The sequence below is a fragment of the Aethalodelphis obliquidens genome, unplaced genomic scaffold (genome assembly GCF_003676395.1).
Source record: "Aethalodelphis obliquidens isolate GAN/ISIS:26980383/991018 unplaced genomic scaffold, ASM367639v1 scaffold42, whole genome shotgun sequence".
In the NCBI taxonomy this organism is placed as follows: Eukaryota; Metazoa; Chordata; class Mammalia; order Artiodactyla; family Delphinidae; genus Aethalodelphis; species Aethalodelphis obliquidens.
The window spans coordinates 2,153,953-2,178,721 of NW_020837986.1; the positions used below are offsets into that span (position 1 = coordinate 2,153,953).

Below are 24,769 nucleotides of genomic sequence, written 5' to 3' on the forward strand. Positions count from 1 at the left end.
AGCCAAAGCCCCAGCCCAGTCAAGGCTACCCTTTGCTCTGCCCACCTCCCTCTGACACAAGAAGGCCTCCTGGGAGACAAGACGGAGTTTGCAGCACTTTTAATGCACAAAGCAACAGGTAAGAGGCTGGCTGGGTGACCAGCCTTCATTCCACAAAAAGCTCAAGTGCAGATACAGCCCAGTTGGGAAGTTACGGTTCACAGGGCCTTAGAGCCAAGAGCAGGAAACGCGGTTCTCTTGTCAGCCAAGGGAGTAAGGAGTCCATTTTCTGGGGATGAAAAAAATAAACGTTTCTAAAGCATGGCAGACACCCAGTCTTCAAGCAAGGACACAGACGAGCCCAAGTCAGGCGTTCCGGCAGGTTGCGTGGGGCCAGGCGGTGCCCGGGGGAAGGCCAGCCTATTCTGAGCGAGGCCGCCGGGGCGGCCGGCCGGCCGGCCCACTCGGCACTGGCGTCCACGCCAATTCCCATCACGCAGTCTGTCCTCCTTGCCTTTGATCGTCACAGCTTCCCCTGAACCCCTTGGTGCCTCCGAGATAAGCCAGCGACACCACAGCGTTCTCTGGGAGTCTGTGAACGTCCCTTCCCAGCTCTGCACCGCTTCTGGGCTCTGCTGCTGCGGCACCCTTCCCCTGACCACCACCCACCTGGTCCCGGCGCACGTGCACTCAGGTCTGCTCCGTGGCCTGGTGGTCCTGCAACACCGCCAGGGCCTCTTCGACCTGTGGGACACACGGGGGAGGGGTTGGTGCAGCTGCCCCAGCAGGGTCCTGGGAGAGCCCTGCCTCCCCGCCTTGGCCCACCGGACGCGAGAAGGCCCGCGCCCAGCCCCGCCGCCCCCTCTGACTGTGCTCACTGGCTCCCATGGCGGAAACCCACGGCCACCTTCTACACTGCCAGACGGCTGGGGGAACCCTAACCCTTGGGCTGGGTCCGAACACAGCGCCCTGTCGCACAGTCTTGCCTGGGGAGCTGCAGGGAGGCCGCAGGGGCTGAAGTAGCCAGCCCTTCACTAAGGCCCTCTGCCACCTCCACATTCTGCGGGTGTTAGCTGATTTCAGCAAGAAGATACATACACTTCACCTGTCTAAGCAGCAGCCTACCAGCTCGCCTAGGAGAGGCCTTGATCCGTAACCCTCCTCTGCCCCCAGGCCTCCCCGCTCCTCGCAGGCTCCAGCCCACCTTGGCGTTGAGGGACTCTGGGGACTCCAGGAGGAGCAGCAGCTCCGAGTTGTCGATCTCCAGCAGCATGCCCGTGATCTTGCCAGCCAGCTGGGTGTGGACATTGTAGATGAGGGGGTAGAGACGCTCACCTGTACGGAAGAGCCTCTGAGGCTTATGCACACGCCTGGCGGACAGCCCGGGCATCCCAGGGCGGGGGTGGTATTGTGGAACGCAGCAGAGGGGGCATCCGGGTTTTTGTCCCAGAACGGCTCCCTCCAGGTGTGTCACTGAACACTCTCGGGGGCCTCTTCCCCAAGTGAGCATAGCCAACCCCGCCTTGGAGGCTAGTGTGAAGAATCAAATTTGACGGTACATGTAAAGTACACTGCATAGGCTCTGACACAAGGCTGGTTGCTGTTTTAAAGACTACTCTTGGGGCTTCCCTGGTGGCGCAGTGGTTGAGAGTCCGCCTGCCGATGCAGGGGACACGGGTTCGTGCCCCGGTCCGGGAAGATCCCACATGCCGCGGAGCGGCTGGGCCCGTGAGCCATGGCCGCTGAGCCTGCGCGTCCGGAGCCTGTGCTCCGCAACGGGAGAGGCCACGGCAGTGAGAGGCCCACATACGGCAAAAAAAAAAAAAAAAAAAAAAAAAAGACTACTCTTGTTCATTTGGCAAGAAATCGCTTGAAGGATCACATTGAAATTCTAGACGGGATGCGATAATGCTGAACTTGACTTCTTGGAGGGACGGGGAGCCAAGCACACAAGATAAACTTCCCTTCCACCACTGGGCACTTCGAGCGACGGGGCCTAGTGTTGGTGGTCAGCCCATCTGGGCAACGTGTGGAGGGTGCAGCCGGGGCTGGAGGTGCCTCCAGTGGTGGGGGAGGGCTTCTCCCACGAGGGGAGTGAAGATGTTTCCAGGGCACTGCTTACAGAGCCTTCCACCGCCATGAAGCCCATTTAGAATTTTTCTCTGGGGGTGGGTAGTAAAGTGGCAAAACCCCAAGCGAGCCGAGCAAACAATGGCGTGGTGGCATCGGGGGCCTTCCGAGAAGAGTCTGGAGGTCTAGGTGAAGGAAAGAGCCTGGGAACCAGAGCAAGCTCGCTCACTCATTCAGCAGGTAGCGGCCTCCTTAAGCGGGGCCCGCTACAGAGGCCGGGGTGGAGACGGACTGCACGGGAGATCAGGGGCCAGGGGGAACAATGTCTGTTTCCCAGGACACGTTTATGTTCTCCCTCCCTGCCGTGGGCACTGGGAGACCCATGAAACTCGGTGACAGCCTCTTCCCATCACGAGAGGTGTGAGGTACCACAGCACCCACCTTAGAGGCCATTTCCTGGCAGAAACCCAAGACCCTACCCTTCTGCTCCCCCTCCTGGCCCCTCATCTCCCCACGTCTGGGGTCTCTCCCAGCCTGAGTCGAAGCCACACAACAGCAGAGCTGGAAGAGATCTCGGGACCATCTGGTCTGACCAGGGTCTTAAGACAAGATGAACAGGGTCCTGGGAAGTAAAGGCCCTTTGGGCAAGTCCACCCGGCAGGTGGGTCAGCACAAGGCTGGGGACCTCGTCCCCACGTCTGACCTCCACTCAAGGCACTTCCCACCAGCTAAGGCGGCTGGTGGCGCCCCCTTCCTGCTCCAGGGTCGAGGAACCAGCCACTCACCGATCATCTGCTTCTGCTCGTGCAGCGGCGCTGCGGCCAGCATGGACGCAGTCAGGGGCTCCTGTCCGGGGACACGCACAGCAGGCTCCTGGACCTGCACATGGTGCCGGGGACACATCCCTTAACCACATGGATGGGCAAGGCCTCAAAACACTTACCCTTGTCGGGTGAGCACAGGCCTCCAGGAAGGCTCTAGAAGAGGGGGAGCAGGGGGCAAGGTATGGACAATCGGGCGGGACAGAATCCCTAACAAGGGCACAGTGGACTAGACGACAAAGTGACGTCCTAGTGCAGACGTGTTCCGTGGTGCTAGGAACCCTATGCGTGTTGTCAAGTGAAAGCCACACGTTACTGAGCACCTGGTGCTAAAGAAAGCACTTTCTACTCAGGTAGCTTTATGGCCGCATCCCCAGCGTGATTTCTGACCCTTTCGCATCTTGGTAACTTTAAAACCATTTTGCTCTCTAAAGCCTCCTCTTGTTCATTTTGCAAGAAATAGTTTGAAGTATACCCACAGAAATTCTAGACAGGATCTGAAAATGCTGACTCGGAGAGTTTTTTAGGGGGCAGGGAGATAAAATACACAGCTCTTAATTACAGAAGATATTTTCAGTTCTATTCTGCAGAGTGATCACATCCTCGCTGCTTACTAAGTAAATACTAAGGAAACCCAAGTTAATTTTGGTAATAACCCAGGCGAAGCAAATTGTGATGAACAAACAGAATGTGATCCTGGTCTTTTTTCCCCTCTGTTAGTGGGTGGTGGGTGGGGACATCTCTCCTGATGGTACATGTTCATAAAGGAAACTTTCCAAGCCAAGGATAGAAAGAAAACAAGACCCAGACAGGGCCGGCACCTTAGACAGGGTTCTGAGCCAAGCACCCCCAGAGCCCAAACTCAGTGGGCAGCTGGGCCAGCCTTACCCGGTGGGTGTTGTGTGTTGCCAAGGAACATCTGTGTGTCAGGAGAGGCCCCCTTGGTGAAGAGCATCCTGCCATACCGGGTCCCGTGGTCTGGGTACCGATGTTGGCTGTAAGAGATAAGCAGGGATGGTAAGGCCGACAGCAACCCAAAGGCATGACACCTCAAAACCAGCATTCACGTAGAATCCCCAGCACCGAGTAAAGGGTCAGCACACAGGCGTGCAAACACCTGCCAAATGAAGGAACGGGTGCTTGCCTTGGAGCCCAAAACTGCTCCCCTGTTCACAGCTGCCGCAGTACTTAGGTTCAGATCTGGTGCTGCACCCCTGCACGTATGATCACTTTCACCCGCATAACACGACGGGAATACTGCTTTCACCTGGATTCTTTTTGGGGCCGTGCTGCGCGGCATGTGGGATCTTAGTTCCTCGACCAGGGATCGAACTCACGCCCCTTGCAGTGGAAGCTCAGAGTCTTAACCACTGGACCGCCAGGGAAGTCCCTCACCCAGATTTTAGACAAGAGGATACCAGGTACAGTAGGTAGCATGACCACAGAGTGAGTCAGCCCCGGAACTGGGTCGGGAGGACCCTGACCCTGGAGCCCACTGCACGGCCTCAGATGCCGGCACTGCCCTCCAAGGGGGCCAGCGGCAGAGTCACCGTGGAAGCCAGTTCTGACTCCCTGCCAGGAGCAAGCCCCTACCCACCACCGCACCCACCCTCTGTTCCATTCCTCCCAGCCCTGCCCACACTCACCCACTCCCTGGGCGTGGGGCACCAGGCGCGGCACGTGGGTGGAGATCTGCCTGGCACTGCCGATGGGGAACGAGGGGCGCCGAGACACGGCTGCTGGCTGGACAACCGAGGCCGCAGGCGTGTAGGCGGCTTGCGGCATAGAGAATATGGAGAAAGTTTAGGTGGAGGGGGACAATCAGGCGGGCACGCTGCACCCTGACAGTTCTGGGGTGAGGAAGGGGATGGGAAGGGGAACCAGAACATTCTGCAGCAGATAAGAGGAGTGAATTCACTGGCAGACCCAGAACTCCAGGGGAGGGCGTTGGAAATCTGCAATTACAAAGCCAACTTCTGTCTACCCAGGACCCCAAGAAGCACAGGTACCAGGACCACACAGCTTGGTCCCCCAGGGCAGCTTCAGGTCAGGGTGAACGTCACTCTTAGAGGAGGACCATTCATCAACAGTAGTGCCAAAGGAGTATTATTTTCTCAGCTTTGCAGGAATTTTCACCGTCACAAATCAGGAGAGCCTTCGGAGCTCACGGAAGGTAACAGCTGCGTCCGTGTCTTTTACGGGCTCGGCCCTGTCCTCGGTGATTTACACACATCTCACTCAGGCCCACGTTCACAAAAGGAAACCGAGGCTCAGAGAGGTGACGTGACCCACCCAAATTAACACCCTGGGAAGTGGCAGAGCCAGGCTTGACCCCCAAGCTCGTGTCCTTAACCCACCGTGTTACACGCTGCCCCACGGGACCCATGTGGAGGGCAGGGGCTGGGTCACTCACACGAGGGTCTGGGTAGCTGGGCCGTCCACCTGGAGGCAGGCTGGACAGGTGGGCCAGAGCCATAGTATGGGGCCTGGGCTGGAGGCTGTGTGGGACAGAAAGACCTAGAGTGAGGGGGGCTGGCAGCAGGGGAGGTGAGAAACTGCATTCCCTCAGGGACACCACTATGGGAATTCCACTGTCCCCTACAGGGGACTGGTCATTATAGACCCACAAAGCTGGGGTTAAGGCTCCTGCTTCCCACATCAGGAGGTCCATTAGCCCTGACCCCTTCAGGGCAAGATCTCAGGCTCAATTCTTGCCCCTGATGATCAGTACTGCTAGCCCAGTGACCTGGATAAAAGGGCGACAATCCCACTGTTACTTGTGCCAGCTGAGGAACTGCTAAGGGGGAGGAATGTTCCCATCCTCGGAGCCATTCATCTTTCTACAGATATCTTTCTACTCCCTCCAGGTCACACAAGCTCCTTCCCCAAACCAGGCCCCTTAGAACATTAGCATACAGGAGAGATGTTAGCAGGCGTCCCACAAAAATGATCATCTAAGCTGGGGGAATGCTACGTACTCTGCCAGTTTGGGAAAGTCATGGTGCCTACTGGCATATCAGGATAGAAGAAGGTACACAGTAAAGAAATCAAGGCTTCTTTGGCTTAATGCAATATTTCCCCAACGTATTTGACTGCAGAGAATCTTTCAGCATAACATTCACGATTCTCTCCCGGATCGGGAAGCATTGCTTGACAGGGACAAAATTACCCCTGTTAGAGATGGGGTGACAACGGCCGCCTGCCGAGTGAGTTTCCAGCTGAAGCATGTTGGGAATCTCTGTCTGCCTGTGAAGCTCTGATCTTCCTGCCCCACCTGGCTGTCAGGGAAGGGATGCGGACAGGAGGTCACCTGGGGCGTAGCGGGCAGGAAGTAGCTGGCAGGCTGCTGGAAGGAGCCCAGGAGGGGGCTGCCCAGGGCCCGCATGGTGGAGAGGCGCTGCATGTACTGGTTGGTCAGGATGGCCTTCCGCTCCTCCTTGCGCTGGGCCAGTGCCACGTACAGTGGCTTGGTCCCCACGATGCGCCCGTTCATCTCTGTCACGGCCTTCGTCGCCTCTTCTGGAGAGGAAAAACACACAAAGCCAAACCCTTTGCTGTGGCCACCCTCTGTCATCACCTAAAAGCAAGACAAGACAAGGGCTGCTGGGGGTGGAGAAGGAAGACTCCGGGGGCCACGCTCCCCACCCCCTGGGGGACCCAGCCCAGTACTGAGGGTACCCAGGAGAAACTGCGATTAAGGGGGGGTCCTCTCTCACCCACACATTTACTGAGGCCCACAGTATGCCAGATGCCATCATCGGATGAATGGATAAGAAGATGTGACACGCCTTCTTACTCGACAGGTGCAGCCACCTGAGCAGGGAGGCATGGCCACGCCCACTTTACAGGTGATGGAAGTGAGGCTCAGAGTGACTTGTCCAAGACCGGGCCACTTGCTAATGAGGGCTGCTCATCGTTTACTAGACCATTCCCCAGAATCAGGGAGAACAGCTGCATTTCAGAGTTAATTTTGATCTCTAAATTTTCCTTCTGAAAAGATTTTCCTAAGCGGTGATGGAAAGCCGGCTTAAATCGTTACTGTATCTGCCTTCGCCTGTGTGGCTAAAAGGAAGTGGGATGGTAGTTTGGGACAGGTTAGTATCTAGGGGCAGGGTCCTTCGGCCAGGCTACAATCTTAAACCTTTCTGTAGGGGTCACTATAATGAAAAATCTGCATTTCAACTACTCCTCGGGTTTTATTAAACCATCCATACAGTTCTTTAGTTCATTTGTGAATTATGGACAAAGTAAGATGCTCTTAAGAGTTATATTTCCTAGAGACTCCATGAAAGAGATTTGTATGGAATAGGAAAATAATTTGAATTTGTATTTTTGGTGCTTTATTGTGTTAATTTTCTTTGCGATAGAAACAAAATTCCTTACTATTAGGGAGAAAAAAAAAAAAAGTGACTCACCTAGGCAGTGGGTCATACATTAGCCACAACTCAAACCTAATGTATGGTGCTGGTAGACCTCCACTGCCTCGGCAAGGCACAGAGCCACGTTCTTTAGGAGTCTGGGGAAGAGGTTCTTAGCCTTTTTTAAAAAAAATTTTTTATTAAAATAACCTTTCTATTGTGGAATGACTTTAGATTTATAGAAAAGTTGCAAAAATAGTACAGAGTTGCTGTATATCTTTCACCTAGCTTGACAAATGTACCATGTTAACAGTGGGACAGAACTACAATATCGACTGATTGGTACAATACTATTATTATCTACAATGCTGTTAACTGAACTGCAGATTTCATTTGGATTTCACTGGACTTTCTAACATTTTTCTCTTCAAGGATCCCATCCATATCGCATATACGATTCTTGATCTTTTTTTAGGGTTGAGACACTGGCCTGACTCCATGAGGACTTGAGCTGAGAACATTTTAAACCTGCTCTATTAGAGCCCATGCTCTAACATCAATGATTTTCAGCTGCACTTTGCTACTCATACAGGGGCCTCGACCTGAGCGTTCACAGATCCCCTCAGGGAGGTCAATGGATAGAATTCTGGGGGTCTGTGAACTCAGATGGGGGGAAAATGGCATCTTTATTTTTACATTAGCATTTCCTTCTATTTTGAATATAGGCAAAGAAAAAATACAGTAGCATTAGCTGTGCTTGTGACTTTGTCAAGAAGAATATTTTCATATCACATTAATTATTGCTGATCTCAAAATCTTTTAGGCTCATTACTACTTCACTAGATCTTATAGTTGTTTTTTTTTTTTTTACCTTTTTCAGCCATACCACGTGGCTTGTGGGATCCTACTTCCCTGACCAGTAATTGAACCCAGGCCCTCGGCAGTGAGAGCACAGAGTCCTAACCACTGGACTGCCAGGGAATTCCCCTAGATCTTATAGTTTGCTGCCTTAATAAAGCAGAACATATTTTAACAAATATATTTCAATCCAATTGTTTTTTGTAATCTTATGAGTTTTCTTTTATGCATTTAAACATATCCTCCATAGGATAAGGGGTCCATAGGCTTTATGAGACAGCCAAATTTTCTTGGCAAAAAAATACTGTCTTAGCAAATTAATAAGAACTTCTGTTAGGTAGTTTTAAAGAAGATAAAATTAGTACAACTAATACTTATGCAAGGACTTCCCTGGTGGTCCAGTGGTAAAGAATCCACCTTACAATGCAGGGGACACAGGTTCAAGCCCTATCAGGGAACTAAGATGCCACATGCCTCAGAGCAACTAAGCCCACATGCCACAACTACTGAGCCCACACGCCTCAACTAGAGAGCCCGCGCCTCAACAAGAGAGCCCGTGTGCCACAACCTACAGAGTCCACGCACTCTGGAGCCCACACACCACAACTAGAGAGAGAAAAAGCCGCATGCCGCAACTAGAAAGAAGCCTGCATGCCTCAGTGAAGATCTCCCGTGCCGCAACTAAGACCCAATGCAGCCTAAATAAATAGAAAATAAATAAAATAATAAAAAATACTCATGCAGAGCTTACTATGAACTTAATCTCTACAAAGTGCTTATAACACTATTATCTCATTTTCAATCACTATTTTATAAAATAGAAAATATATTAAATTTTATAAGTACATATAAACTTATGTAAAATTCCCATTTTATAACAAGATGGTCCACCCCACTGCACGTCAACTCTTAAGCAATCCAGATTTTGTACAATTCCCTTCATTCAAGGGGTCCTCAAGGAGGTCAGTGAATCTCCTGAAATTATATGCAAGGTATGTGAACAACTAGATCATTATTTCACTACTTATCGTGGGCAGGTGCTCCACTTGCAGGCCTTTTAGTTCTCAGGACACCTCTAGAAGTAGATCATGTTGCTCCCATTTTACAGATGGGCAAAAAGGGTCCAAATGGCAATGTCACTTCCTTCAGGCTCTACAGGTAGTTAATGGTAGGACTGGGATTTAGACCTACTCCTGATTAACTTTAAAATCCCAGCTTCCAACCATAATACTATACCAAGTATGCATTTGCCAGGAAAGAGGGCCCAGAGCTTTTTATAAATCAGATTTATCAATTTACTGATTGATAAATTTAATCAGATTTCCTGATGCTTAATTCACATGTCCCACAGCTCTCTGTCACTTTTTTGGGGAAAACGTCCTTAACTCAAAAATTATTAGAACCTCCTCCCCAAATACCAGGCTCCCTGAAGGACATTTTAAATTGAATTCAACAGGCAAAAGAACTTCTAGACCACGTCCTAAGAGCCCAACCATCACACCACACGTGCAGGTCCTCAGCCCCGTCACCCACACTGACCTCTTTGGAAAGTCCTTCATTCCCACCCGCAGCTCCCTACCTCCTCACAGTCAAGTCAAACGCTGCTGCCACTGCCACTTCTTATAGGAAGCCCTCCTTCCTGTTCTGCTGAGCTCCCGCAGCTCTGCCTCCTCCACTTACCCCAACCCCACCCCACCCTACAGTAGATTTGAGTTAGTGATGCATCCGACTTCCCCACTAGACTATAAGTTACTCAAGGGCAAGGACTACGTCTGACTTATTCCTGTGTGCTTCCCACAGGGCCTGGCAAAACAGCAGGTGCTCAAGTATGGAACGAACGAACACTAGGTCTTCTTAAAATTACGTGGGGAGCTTTTAAAATTAAGATGCCCAGAGCTCTACATTCAGTTTCTCTGACTCGGGTGTCTATTTAAGAGCTCTCCACAGTATTTTAATGAGAAGCCAGGGTTCAGAACCATCTGGGGAGCCCACCGCCCACCCTCATCTTATAGGTGAGGCTCGGAAGACATCTGCTCAAGGTCACAGAGCCAACACCACATCTCTGGTGCTAGGAGGGCACACGGTAGCTGTTCAATACGTGGGGAAGAATGAGTGAAGAATGATGCAGCCCAAGCCTCTCATTTTCCAAATGGGGAAACTGAGGCCCAGAAAGGGGTTATGTCGCCAGCCAAGGCCAGACAACAGAAGTCAATGGAAATTCTGAGACACAAATTTCTGTACTCTGGCATACAGTAGGCACTCAATAAATGCTTGTTGAATGAACCTCGGTTACAGCGAGCCCCAGCAAGTCCAGCTGTGTGACTGGGACTGTATTTCTACCCTCTTCCCCTCCAGCCCAGACAAGGCTGCAGATGGACGACAAACTCCAGTGGGGTCAGACCCAGCTCCCAAACTCCAGAAGGAGCAGCGCAGCACCAAATCCCTGGAAGTCCCGGGGCGGGGATGGGGGTGTGCGTGGGCAGTGAGGATGGGAGGGGAAGGCTACCGATCCCCTGTGGGTGCCCCCGGCCCTCACCTTGGCACTGGTGATCACTCCATAGGGAGAGAACTCTTTCCTCAGTTTCTCATCATCGATGGAGTCATCCAAGTTCTTCACATACAGGTTCACGCCCTAGAAGGAAAGGATACCTGCTAGATGTGCCCCTTCCCCTCCAAGCCCCAGAATGACTTGGGGTGGGGGGGAGGGGCTTACATGGGCCAAGGGGGCACTGGAAGCCCCGCCCACCAAGCCTCCAGTTCTCAGTCTCATGCAGCACCCCTGCACCTCACCCATCACTCAGCGAGTCCATCACCTGGAAGGTGCAGCCCCTCGCCACTCCCCGCATCTCTAAAGCCAAGTTCCCAGAAGCGGGATTGCTGGAGGAGGGAGTCGCGTTCAGGGTTGCCCACACACAGACACTTTCACATCGAAGCAGCTGCCCCACAGGAAGCCTGTCCCTCACCTGGTAACGGGTCAGCCGGTCCTGCTTTATCTGCTCGAACCTGCGCTTCAGCTCATTCTGCCGCTCCACCCGCTTCTGGGCCCGGCCTACGTAGAGCAGCCGTCCACTCACCTCCCTCCCGTTCATGTCCATCACAGCCTGTGCAGAGAAGAGGCAGCCAGAGGGCTTGGTAACCACCCCCATGAGGCCTTGGCCTTAGCCCTGTCCTCCAGTCCCATCTTCTGGGCCCAGACAGGGCCACCTGCAAGCCAGGCTGGCCTTGATAGCCGAGAATAATTAGTACCAGAATCCAGGCCAATTAAAGTGAATCCATTTTTTAAAAACATGGGACAGAATTTCAGAGTAAACTATAGAATTTTTAAAAATTGATTTGGGCTCTACTTGAAAAAGTGAAATTGAAATTTGCAAAGTTTCCCACGATTTAACATTTAGGTTCTAACTGTAACTACACACTGACGATGAGAACAAAGCAACAAGCATAATTCTTTCCAAAGGGCGTGATGGCGTAATCAAGATCCTTCATGCTGGGTTTCACAGCACAGAGAACCGTTTTCGCTATGAGGACTTTAGAAACATTTGCTTCTTAACCCTTGATTTTTCTTTTCTTCAGTTAACTGGCCTAAGCCTGCCACACCCCAAACCGTCAGTGGCTCTGATTGCATGAATTCCTACATCTTCTGCAAGACGTGCCATGTCTTAATCCATAAGGACCTACTGTATAGCACATAGAACTTGACTCAACACACTGTAATCACCGGAAAAGAATGTATAAGACTGGTAAGAATCTGAAAAAGAATATGTAGATATAGATGTCTCTGTGTAAGTGAATCAAGTTGCTATACACCAGCAAGAAACATAACACTGTAAATCAGCTATACTCCACTATAAAAATAAAGATAAATTATAAAAGAAAAAAGGGAGGGAGAGAGAAATTTTTACTAAATTTGTTCAGGGGCGGTGACCCAACCTGGTGTCACATAAAAAAAAAAAAAAAACAGACATGCAATGTCTCTCTGCAATCCACTAATAATGAACTGAATCGGCATTGACTTATCTGCAAAAATGAGACCCACGTGAGTACTGACTCAAAGGTTTGGATTAGACATTGGTGTTAGGGAGGAGAAATATTTGAAAGGGAACTGACTTTTTAAGTGGTCAGTTCATGAGTAAATATTTTCACATAATGACTTGCTTCCCTACCTAGACATGCAAACATATGTAAATATATGTAAAAACACTCTGGGGGCCCAAGAACTGCCTGATCCGTAGCAGTCTTAAAGGTCATTGGCAGGGAACTTCCCTGGTGGTCCAGCGGTAAAGAATCCCCCCTACAATGCAGGGAACGTGGGCTAGATCCCTGGTCAGGGAATTAAGACACCACATGCCCGTGGGGCAACTAAGCCCGTGCGCCACAACTACTGAGCCTGCACGCCTCAACTAGAGCCCGCGTGTCACAAACTACAGAGCCCACACACTCTAGACCCCGTGCGCCACAACAAAGGGCCTACGTGCTGCAACGAAAGATCCCGCATGCCTCAACGAAGATCCTGTGTGCCACAACTAAGACCCGACACAGCATAAAATAAATAAATAAATAAAAAATAAATCTTAAAAAAACCCGCAAAAAAAAGGTCATTACCGAAGTCTCCAAGACCTTGGAGTCTACGGTTTCCCCTGCCAGCTTCACTGCTCTACTCCAACTTGTCATTTTATAGTTGGGGCAACCAAAGTCTACAGAGAGGGTGGGACATGTCCAAGGAGACACAAGAAGTTACCTTTCAAAGGTGTCCTTTACTTAAGAACAAAACTTCAGGGCCAGAAAGAGTTGGTTCTAATCCCAGTGCTCTCTCCTCCTAGCTACAACTTGGCGGAACCTGATAACCACAGTAGAACCCACACTGGTGGGAGGAGACACGACAGTGTCTGCAAAATCTGCCTGTGGTAAGTGCTCAGTGAGAAGTGGCTGCTATCGAGGTGGCCCCAGGATCCAGGTCTCCATCCAGAATCCACTATGAGCTGAGCTCTCCCATGACCAGTGATCTTAATGGGGCAGGAGCTACGGAAAGAGCTTCATGGTGGGAGGCAAGATCGGACATTATCCCTGCTTTGTTACTCACGCGGTGACCTTGTACCATTCCCTTGCTCAGTAGATATGTATCTGGTACCTACCAGCAGTGAAATGCTAGAGATTTAATGGTGACATGAGACCCAGCCCCTGCCCTCAGTTCTATCCGTGGAGATCTGAGCTAATGATGGAGACAGACAGGAGGGGCACCTTGTCAGAAGCACTGAGGACAGGAAGAGGTGGCTTCCTGAAGGAGGGAAAAGTATAAGCTGAGACCCATCAATTATCTACAGCTACGCTGTCCAACATGGCAACCACTTGTTGCATGCAGCTACTGAATACTTGAAAAATGGCTAGTCTGAACTGACATGGACTAGAGGTACCAGATTTCAAAGACGTAGTACAAAAAAGGGACTGTAAAAATCTCAATTTTTATCAATGTAAATATTACATCACAATCAATTATATCAACATTATACCACATTGAAGTGATAGTTTGAATAAGTTAAATAAAATATATTATTAAAGTTGCAGGGGTTTTTTTAACCCTTTTTAATGTGGCTACTGCACAATTTTGAACGGCACATGTGGCTCATGTTATATTTCTATTGGACAGCATTGGTCTAAAGAGTAGCGGAGGGGAAGTGTTTTGAGAAAACAATATGTTCAAAGTCTTGGAAGCAAGAAATAACACGGCACTCCCCCTCCCTGGTCTCAATCCCACGATCAGTTCAACAAGAGGGTGATGGCTGTCTCAAAGGCCCCTAGTAGCTCCCAGGCTGCAAGATTCTATGAAAAGCCAGCCAGCCTCAGGCTATGGAAGCAACCGGAGGAGGCTGAAGGGTCTGCCTTCACCCCAGGCAGGAAGGGCCCTGGCTTGTGTGGACCCATGCTGGGGAGGGACTATTTCCTCCACAGGCAGCTGGAGCCCTCTGCTCCTGATCTCCCTTCTTCCTAGTCCTGGCTCCGCACCTCCTCCAAGAAACAGGGCCATAGGGAGGTTCCTACCTTCTGGGCTTCCTCGTGCGTCTCAAAGTTGACAAAGCCAAAGCCGCGGGAGTGGCCGCCGTCATCCCTCATCACCTTGACACTCAGTATCTTCCCTAGGAAGGGCAACCTGTCTCAAAGGGGAGTCGGGCAAGCCCTGAGATGTCCCCTCCCTTCTCCCAAGTCTTCAGGAAGCCCCAGGGGGCACCCAAGCTGGGAGTAGAAGAGAAGTGATCCCCAACTCCCTTGGGGAACACGCCCACCAAACTGGGAGAAGAGGTCCTGCAGGCACTGCTCATCCACGTCCACGTGGAGGTTCTTCACGTAGATATTGGTGAACTCCATGGCCCGAGCTCCCAGCTCTGCATCCCGCTCCCGTCGGGGCTTGAAGTGGCCAACGAAGCTGTGGACACGCCAACAGGGTAGGCAGCTGCCTATGGCTGCCGTCGGCCACCCCCACCCCTGCCCCGGCCCACCCAGTAAGCCTGGGTCGCTTGAGTCAATTGCCGCTGGCCTCCAGGATCTCTGTACCCCTCATCAAGGGACTGGGCAGGGCAATGCTCCTTAGATGGCATACATCCAAGGACTGACCACTTGCAACATCCAAGCTTCTATGTTCCAGTGTAAGGTTAAGATGACTTCATTCTTGGGGCAAATGCACAGGATCTCCTACTGCAAATGAGGCAGCTGAGTGCTCAGGAGATAAGAGCACAAATCTGGGAGTCACACAGACAAGGGCTTGAATCCTCGCTCTGCAGTTACCAAGCTGTGTGACCCTGGGCAAGTTACTTAACCTCTCTGAGCCTCAGTGTTCATTCCTGTAAAACTGGGGATCAAACTCACATCACAGAGATTTGCTTATTCATTTAACATACACTGGGTGCAGTGGCTGTGAGAGAACCAGATGTGGTTTATGCCAGTATTGCTGGGGTGGGGGAGGGGGGCACTGAAATCATTTAAATACATTATGAATTTTAAAAATTGTAATTTCCAAGTCCACATAAACACACCTAGGAAATCATCCTAGATTAAGAAAAACAAAGCAAGCATAAGAAAATTTGATGGTACCTATAAAACAGCGGTCCCCAACTTTTTTGGCACCAGGGACCGGTTTTGTGGAAGACAATTTTTCCACGGACAGGGGTGGGGATGATTTGGGCGGTAATGCGAGCAATGGGGGGATGGTTCAGGCGGTAATGCTATCGATGGGGAGCGGCAGATGAAGCTTCCCTCACTCACCCACCACTCACCTCCTGCTGTGCAGCCTGGTTCCTAACAGGCCGCAGACCACTACCGGTCTGCGGCCCGGGGGTTGGGGACCCCTGATATAAGACATTTAGCACAAACGAGTGATAGCTGACACCAAAAATTGAAGGAAACTGAGTGACAAAGGAAAACAGGCAAACTGAAAGCTGACAAAGATAGAAACACACTTCTAGAGAACTGGGAAAAGCCCGTCAAAGTTCTGGTTCACTGACAGGAGGCTACCCTGAGAAACTCTGGACAAAATTACTCTGGGTGCATCTCCTACCCCAAAGCTTCCTCCACTGCTCAGTCTCGGGCATGGGGCTGGGCCATCTGACGGGCAGAACCAGAACTGGGGGAGGCAACAGCCAGAGCAGATTCTCTCCAGCATCTGCACCTCAACTTTCCCATCTGTGAAGTGGGGATGATGCCAAACTTAAAGGCATGAAAATGGCAGGCTAAGCATATGCCAACCTTCCTTCCTGTCCCCAATCTCAGGAAACAAAAGGTTTAATAAAATTCACAGCCATGCTGAGAAGGTTGGAAAACAGACAAAAATCACTCTGTCCACTGATGATGTGGCCATTAGCTGTTCCTGCTAGAATTTCTAAAGCATCGCCCCATTTGCCACTCAGAGCTCCTCTAACGCATACCAGCAGCCCCATGTTGTACTCGAGGAAAGGGAGTCCCTGGGAGATGGAGCAACACGTCCGAGGCCATACTGCCAGGAAGAATACCAGCAGCTGCTCAGTGCCAGGCGCCCATTAGACGGTGGCAGTCCTATGGGTCCTAAGTTGGTGGTACCATGATTCTGCTCCTTTAGCCCTGGCGCCACCCACATCCCACCACTCACACTTTGCGGTCATTCAGCAGCATCCCGTTCATGGTGCTGATGGCGTTCTGTGCAGCCTCGTGGGTCTCAAAATGCACAAAGCCAAAGCCTCGGGAGCCATGATCATCACACACCACCTGGGCCACAGGGAAACAGGACATGAAGAGCATCCAACAGAGAACAAGAATGGCAACGGCAATAATGACTAATATCTGAGTGCTTGCTCTGTGCCTGTGAAGACAATCCTATCTCGCACAACAGCCCTATTTTAGAGATGGGAAACGAAAGCTCAAAGGGGTCAATCTACTTGCTTAAGATCACACAGTAAGGAGGGACAGAGTCCTCAAACTGAACGCAGATCTCATCTATACCACAGACCAGCTTTTAACGATCTTCCTAAAGCAATGGATAAAAGGATTAGATTCCAGCCACCTTCCCCCCTTTCTGCATCTTTGTTTCTAACTGCAAGTTAGAAACAACCCGAGATCCATCCAGAGGAGACTGGTTCAGTAAATTACAGTATATTCATCTTGGTCTGCTGTATGTGCATAGTTGAAGAGAATGTGGTAGATTTCACGGCTGGCAGGGTGACCTGTGAGGTATACTGTTAAGTGGGGGGAAAGAATCAAGCCCATTTGGGTTAAAGTGGGCATCTATGCTTTTGAGAAACCATTTGGCATTTTTTGGTAACATTCAATTGTGTTTCCGTTAACACAAGAAATACATATTTAGGGGAAACTTTTGGAAAGTGAGAGCGAGAGAGACAAAGAAATAGAGAAAGATTGGGAAAGTGAGGAAGAGGGGAAAGAAAGAAGGAAGGAAAGCAGGAAGAGAGAAAGTGTGGGATGGTTATTATTATTTTTCATTTATATACCATTTTTAAAAGGTTACTTTCCATTTACAGTGATTACAAAATATTGGCTCGATTCCCTGTGTTGTACAATACATCCTGGAGCCTATCTTTTTTTTTTTTTTTTTTGCGGTATGCAGGTTTCTGACTGTTGTGGCCTCTCCCGCTGCGGAGCACAGGCTCCGGACGCACAGGCTCAGCAGCCACGGCTCCCGGGCCTAGCCACTCCATGGCATGTGGGATCCTCCCGGACCGGGGCACGAACCCGTGTCCCCTGCATCGGCAGGCAGACTCTCAACCACTGCGCCACCAGAGAAGCCCTGGAGCCTATCTTAAACCCAATAGTTTGTACCTCCCACTCCCCGTCCCCTATATTGCCCCTCGTTCCCCTGTTCTCTGTATCTGTCCTCTGTATTCGTGAGTCTGCTTCTTTTTTTATTATATTCACTCGTCTGCTGTAATTTTTAGATTCCACATGTAAGTGATATCATATAGTGTTTGTCTTTCTCTGTCTGACTTATTTCACTTAGCATAATGCCCTCCAAGTCCATCCACGTTGCTGCAAATGGCAAAATTTCATTCTTTTTTATGGCTGAGTAGTATTCCACTGTATATATAAACCACATTGTCTTCATCTATTCATCCATTGATGGACACTTAGGTTGCTTCCATATCTTGGCAGGGAAATTTTTAAAACAGACACACACAAAACGGTTAATAATTATTTCCGGGAACTAGAGTTGAAAGCGACGAAAGCTGTTTTACTTTATTCCTTTCCAGGTTGTTTAAACTTTACCAATTAATCTATTATTTCAACAGCAAACTTGTTTTAAATTTTGAAAAGACCCACAAACATACTACCCCCATTCTGTAGGGCTCCCAACTCAAGTTAGGACAGACCTCGTGAATGGGAAAGATCTTCAGTTCACAGAGTTCCTGTCCCTCTGGCTGAACTTGCACTAAGACCCCTAATGACCATCTCATGGGGTCCACGGCTCCACTCATCCCTGCAGCCACCGCCCCGGCTCAACTAAGTGACATTTTCTGCCTCGACCACCACCCCAGCCTCCCAACCCAGCTTCTGGGCTGACCACTGGGACGCTTTTTCCAAAATGTAACTGTGATCATGTCCCTCTGGGAAATAATCTCCAGTAGCTCCTACAATCCACAGAACTATACCAACGTGGCATTTAAGGCTCTCCAGTTGGCCCTTCACGAGTCCTGCTTCCAAGTCCACACCCAACACGCACCCCTCCAGCCCCAAGCAGGGTCCCTCTGCTTTCAACTCAAGCCCAGGCCTGTCATTCAAATTTAATCACATTGACTGGGTTCCACTCTGTGCCAAGCACCTGCTAAGGGCATCACATACTGTTATATTTGTCATCAGAACCCTTCCAGGCAGTTCTTAACCTCTGAGCCCCAGCTGCCCGACTGGGGAAAATGGGAATAAATGACTTGTCCGAGGTCGGCCAGCCAGCAGAAGTAACTATTTGATTCCTGTAGATGCCTAATGAGATGCTCGCTACTCTTTCGAGGGCTATCTATATTGTGAAGATTATGTGAGTTAATATACATTCACAGCCACCCTAAGAGGTAGGTTCTACCACTGCCCCCCTTATAGAGAGGAAGCTGAGGTATGGAGAGGTTAAACAACCAGCCCAAGGCCACACTGCCAGGAAGTGGAAGAGGCAGGATTTGAACCCAGGACACTTGGCCCCAAAGTCCAAGGTCTGGCTGACTATGTCATGCTGACTCTCTGCTCGGTAGGCTGGGCTGATCTTTGAACTTGAGTGGCGTGACCCCAAGCCTAGTGGAGTTCCACAGTGCCTCAGAAACCTTTCCTCAGCCCCAGGGCACTCTCCTTTCTGGGTCTTTGACTCCCCGGATCCCCATGCATTCCCCTCAGAGCCCAATGTCCAGCTGTTCCTAAAAGTCTCACCATCTCCAACCAGCCTGAGAGCACTTGGTAGCACGCAAGGAATAGTTCTAACACAGAGGGAGGCATCACTCCCAACCTCTCCCCCTACCCCTGCCATCTCCCCAGAAGGGTGGACATGCCAGAGGCTATAGGGTAACCGACCAGCCATCCTCATAAAACCTAAAAGCAAACACCAGGGGAACGGACCACACTGAACGCCTTGTACCTAACCAGGCCCATAACAGGGCTTCATTAGGCCTGCAAAGACTTGCCCGAGTCTCACAGAACTTTCTGTCCAATCCTCAGTGGCCCAGAGGAAGCCTCAAGGCCTGGATAATGGGAACAGACATACTCTTCCCTGTTAAGTTAGCTTCAGCTAAGCCAGCAAACCCATTGGTTCAGATCCTGCCTTGGCCACTGACCTCCCACCCCTATAATATATAACTGTGAACAAGTAACCCCAACTCTGAGCCTCTCCGCCCTCCAGGGTAACTCCGGGATCCTCCTGTTTGCATCTTAAGAGGCCATTTTGGGAAATTCTGTGAGGATGTGTATGCAGAAAATCTAGCACGTAGAAAGTTCTGGATAAATCTGCTGTTATCACTGTAAGAACCTAGCACACAGTTAAGACTCTCTCTCTTTTCCATTAATCCTCAAAGACAGGAAACAGCCCTTTCTGTCTATCATGGCATGCCCTTCGCAGCTGCTGCACCTCCTCCAGTCTGTTTGCCCCTCTGAGTCACAGGGATATCCCCTCACTCACAGGGAGGTGGTGAGGCCTCACTTGAGAACTGCAGGACTGTGCCTAGCACATAGTAGGAGTCAAGGAAGAGTTCTAACACAGAGGATGCCATCACTCCCCATCCCCCCTGCTGCCTCCCCAGAAGGCTGGACATGCCAAAGGCTGCAGGGTAACTGACCAGCCACCCTTATAAAATCTAGCGGGCAAAACACCCAGGGTTAAGCCCTGTCAGGACAGACTGATCTGCTGCATGGCCCCTGACCCTCAACTACAAAGTCAGAGAAATGATCACAGCCCTTCCCAAATGATGATACAGCCATTAGCTCAACAAATATTTATTGAGCACCTACTATGTTTTCACATCTCAGGTACTTGGATACAGTGGTGATAAGAACAAGATCCCTACTCCTAGGAAACTTCCATTCTCTTATAAGAGAAATGTTACAGACAAGGTCTGGTCCATTGCCATCATGGCCTTCCTGTATCTACTTGCTTTGTCCTATAATTTCTACTGCCCTCTCATTCTGAATTCGGGCTGTTCTCATGACTTACTTTGGTCAGTAGAACGCAACAAAATGACAGTGTGCTAGTTCTGAACCTAGGTCTCAAGAGGCCAGGTGAGCTTCCACTCTGTCTCCTGGGACCCTGCTACTGCCATGAGAATAGCCTGGGCTAGCCTGCTGGAGGATGAAAGCCCACAGGGAGGAAAGCCGAGTCGGTCCAGCTGACAACCACCCACTCCCTAGAAGCAGAGCCATCCAGCTGTCAGTGGGCAAACAAAGGAACCCAGCCAAGAGCAGAAGAACTGCTCGGCTGAACTCAGCCCCAACCGCCAACGGTTGAATTACGAGCGGAATAAATCACAGTTGTTGACAGCCACGAAGTTAGGAGGTGGTTACGCAGCAAGAGCCAGCTGATACGTAGGTGACCGCTACAGCTGAGAACAACTACCATTCAGGTGCTTGCTGAACCTGGCTCTTTACCGATGAGGTGCTGCTTGGTATCCCTCTACCACCACACAGGTGTCTAACACAGACCCCCCCCCCCAAGAGGCACACCCACCTTGCAAGAGAGGATGTTCCCAAAGGTGGAGAAGGTGTCGTACAAGGCCTTGTTGTCAATGGAGTCTTCCAGGTTCTTGATGAAGATGTTGCCGACACCCGACTTGCGAAGTCCTGGGTCTCGTTGGGACCACATGATGCGGATGGGCTGGCCTTTGATCACCTCAAAGTTCATTGTGTCCAGTGCCCGCTCCGCTGGACAAGAGGAGAGAAAGGAGCTAGTGAAGGGGATTTTCTTTCCCTGAGCCCCAAGGAGCGTAGTTGGGAACTGAGCCAAAAAAGAAAAAAAGAAAAGAGCCACTGTCTGGGTCTCACTTGGGATAAGAGCTTGAAGCCTCAGGAGGGATAAACAGAAAGAATTCATGTGTGTGGTGCTCCTCCCACCTTCCAGGTAGGATCTCCTTCAACTCTTCACCATAATGACGTGAGCAGGAATTCCTATCCCCATTTTACAGAAGGGCAAACTGAGGCTCAGAAAGGGGAAAGATCAGGAGGGTCCCTATGACAAGGGTGGCAGCAGTTTGAGGAAACTGAAGCTCAGAGGTGCTGAGCAGCAGAGTTGAGATTTGATCCCAAGGAAGTATGGCTTTCGGGGCAGTGAACATCACCTCTCTGAGCCCACTTCTACACCTGTAAAGAGGGGATGATGACAATATTACCCACCTTTCTACATCTAACAAAGGGAGAGAATACCACCTGCCTCCAGGTTGTCAGACAGACTGAAAATTAAATAAGGTGTGCAAGGCGCCTTGTACTTTGTGCCTGGCACAAAATAGGTGTCTGGTAAACAGTAGTATGTCTAAAAACAACAGCCTATGCCCATCCTTCTGTCAGGTGGTATGCTGTCCCCTGCTTCAGGGACACCTCTGGTTTCAGAGGGTTTGGAGGGAAACTGTGGAATACTCAGTGGGCAAGTTTCAAGAAGTCTGGGTTTTCCACCTAGTCCTGCCATAAACATCCAGGAGTAAAATCCTTCTGCTGTCTGGAGCTCAGTTTCTCCATCTATGAAGTCTGGCAAAAAGGTCAGGTTGCACAGGGCTTGGAGGAAGATGGCAAGAGGCAGTAGTGGGTGGGTAAAGCAGAGCAGAGGGGAAGGCTCCCAGGAATCCAGCTCTACCACCTGCTGGGAAACCGGCAGAACCATCACAGCAAACTCCCAGATCAGGGAACCTCCCCATCCTCCCAGGAGACTCAGAGTAAAGGCACCCGCTTTTGGACTTGGCTGGGGCAGGTTTTTTTGGTTATACTTCTGGAGTCTTACACCTGAACGCTATAGTTATTATGATTTTTCTTGGGTTAGCACTTACCGAGGGCTTACAATGTACCACGTGATACAGGTGCTACTTCATAGACAAAGCCCTCCATTCCTTCCATGCTACTGGGTAATAAGGCTTAGCCCCACTTTACAGATGAAGAGATGCCAAGCCTGAAATCTTGCTCAAGCTCGCACCCTAGTGGCAGAGCTCCAACAAAACCCTGCGCTCTAATCTCTCTCCTCTCCACTCAACACCTAGCTGACAAGCTCTGATCTAATCCTATCAGCTCCGAGAACCGGGTCGTGGAGCCTGGAGCGCAGGCAGCTTTTCTCGGTTCCCGAAGGTGGAGGCGCCTGGTGCAGACCTCGGGTCCGGCTGCCGGGAAAGGCCACAGCCCGAGGCTGAGCTCTCCCGGCTGCCCCGCTCATCACCCGTGTCTTCTCGGGCATCTTCCTCACCGGGTGCTTTCAATTGCTCATCCTCCCAATCACGCTATAAAGCAGGTACCTCCCCCATTTTGCAGACAGGCAACTGAAGCTCAGAATGATTCATTTGCTCAAAACCGCACAGCTGCCGGCTTTCTAATCCCAGGTCTGGCTGACCCCAAAGCCCTTGGCTGTTTTCACTGTCTTAACAGCTCTTCCGGAAAACGGAGCACCAGTAAAACACAGTAGGAGCACACTAACTGCTAGTTCCTGTCCCCGGGACCTTTCGGAGCCCCTTCCAAGGCCTTGTATCTCTGGACCTCAGTTTCCCTGGCTGCAAAATGGAAGATTTTGCAGGATTAGCCAGAGATGAAAGCGCGCGCGGGTGGCTGGGATGCTGTCTGCCTGTCTGTAGGTGGGTCGGTCCGCCCCCCTCCCCCAGGGGCTCACCGTCGGCCGGCTGCTGGAAGTTGATGTAGGCGTAGCCCAGCGAGCGGCGGGTGGCCACGTCGCGGCACACGCGGATGGACAGGATGGGGCCAGCGGGCGAGAACTTCTCGTAGAGCATGGCCTCAGTCACGTCGGGGTGCAGGTCGCCCGCGTAGAGCGAAGCGAGCGGGTAACCCGGGCCGCTGGAGTTCATGGTGGGCGCGCGGCCCCGCGCTCGGCGCCCACGTGCGCTCACCCCGGCAGCGGGGGCGCGCGGGGCGGCCGGGTTCTTCCCACCCCCTTCTGCCCCTGGCCTTTACCTCCCCCGCCGCCCCGCGCGCCAATCGCGGGCGCGCTCGGACCCCGCCCCGCACCTGGGACCCCTCAGCCTTCTAGAAGCCCCAGGTGGGGGGCATCTCTGCCCCCGCGACGGGAGGCGGGGAGAGCCCTCACCTGGCCCCGGGTAGGGCTGCGGGTACGTGGGGGGAGCTCCGAGCCGGCGCCAGCGGCGCAGAGAGGGCGGGGATACCACGGTAGGAGACCTGGGTTCTAATCCCCATTAGTCATTGTTCTCCTGCGCCCGTTTCCCTTCTCCGTGAAGTTAGGAGGATTCCCTTTACACAAGGATTAAAGGCGAGCGTGTGCTCTCTGCACGTTTCACGCACAAACGGGAGAACTGCGAGCAGGATGCCCTGTTTCAAAACTTGCGTACCTACCCTCCCGAGAGGAGGCCTTCTCTCAAGACAGTCCGGATCTAGTCCCAGCCTTCTCGAACCGGCTTGGTGGTTTGGGGCCGAAGGCTCCGTGTGAGAATTGTAGACCACAAAGGCCTTTCTTGACCCTGGTTCTTCTACTGCCAAGACCTTTTCGTGGAACGTATCCTGAGCACCTTTCTCAACGAATCCACTCCACCTGCGCTCCACCACGAAGGCTCACCGAGTTCTTTGGGGCCCAGCCTCTATGGAAACAGCAGGGGCCTAACAGAACAAGGTCACGGCAGTGGCCCCAAACCAAGCACCAAGACCCCTCCCTCAATCTTAGTTTGCAGCCCCAATCTGTGGTATAGGGTCATTTTTGAAAGAAGCTGGTCCAGTCCACTGTGGACGGATACTTCACTGGGCCCCTCCTAGTTCCTGCTTCAATAGAACAGGTGGTAGCTTCCCACTGACCGCTGGTTGGGCACGACAGGTGGAACAGCCTGGGAGCCAGGAGCAGAAGTGGGTCTGGCTGCCCCACCTATACTAGCAAGAAAGTTAACAACCAATTCTAATCTGGGGCTTAAATACATCCCTGTCATGACCCCCTCCCCGATCCTTGTGGGAATGTGGACATTTTTATTTGTTTTTTGTTTTTGTTTTTGTTTTTTGGCTGCACCCTGTGGCTTGCAGGATCTTAGTTCCCTGACCAGGGATCGAACCTGGGCCCTGTGAGTGAAAGCGCCAAGTCCTAACCACTGGAGCACCAGGGAATTCCCAATGTGGATGTTTTTAGATGGGGGCAAATCCCATGAGGAATCTCTGTGCCACGGGCTATCTTAGACAGTGTTAGGACAGGTGAGAGACTCGTATAACCTTGGAGATGACCAGGACTTACGCTACCATCTCTCACTGGCTTGGGCACATCTCAGAGTTTTTTAAAAAAGAGGAAGTGGTGGTGGTGCTGTGTGAGTGGGATGCTAAGTTAACAGTCCATATCAAGTCTTAGAAGCCACAGAGAGGACCTAACACCTGGATGGTTTGTGGTGGAAGGTGGACAGGCTCTGTGTTAATTCATGGCAATTTCTTCCCAGGCCCTCGACTTCTGGTTCTAAAGGATGAAATGAAGCTGCTCCCTCCTTTTAAGGAGCAGAGCCCTAAGTAAGTGTGATCCGAACAGTTAGCTAGTTCTGGTGGTGATACAGGCGGCGCCAC

The 24,769-nt window shown here is 51.2% G+C and overlaps 1 protein-coding gene across 2 annotated transcripts; it reads right to left on the reverse strand.

Moving 5' to 3' along the window:
* Positions 1–84: 84 nt before the first annotated feature.
* Positions 85–24,678, reverse strand: PABPC1L (poly(A) binding protein cytoplasmic 1 like). 2 transcript variants are annotated; one of them, XM_027078232.1, is made up of 15 exons: positions 22,881–24,678; positions 20,751–20,944; positions 16,200–16,315; positions 14,365–14,504; positions 14,123–14,217; positions 11,050–11,187; positions 10,623–10,718; positions 6,040–6,447; positions 5,284–5,368; positions 4,517–4,645; positions 3,759–3,865; positions 2,835–2,928; positions 1,184–1,314; positions 649–723; positions 85–268 (listed from the first exon to the last, which is right to left on the reverse strand). In XM_027078232.1, exons 1-14 carry the CDS (start codon positions 23,071–23,073, stop codon positions 670–672), a joined length of 1,980 nt encoding a protein of 659 aa, XP_026934033.1. In that variant the 5' UTR covers positions 23,074–24,678; the 3' UTR covers positions 85–268; positions 649–669. The 2 variants fall into 2 exon arrangements, with proteins under 2 accessions (XP_026934033.1, XP_026934034.1); XM_027078233.1 differs by lacking the exons at positions 85–268; positions 649–723; positions 1,184–1,314; ... (2 more) ...; positions 4,517–4,645; positions 5,284–5,368 and having other exon boundaries at positions 6,255–6,389.
* Positions 24,679–24,769: the final 91 nt, after the last annotated feature.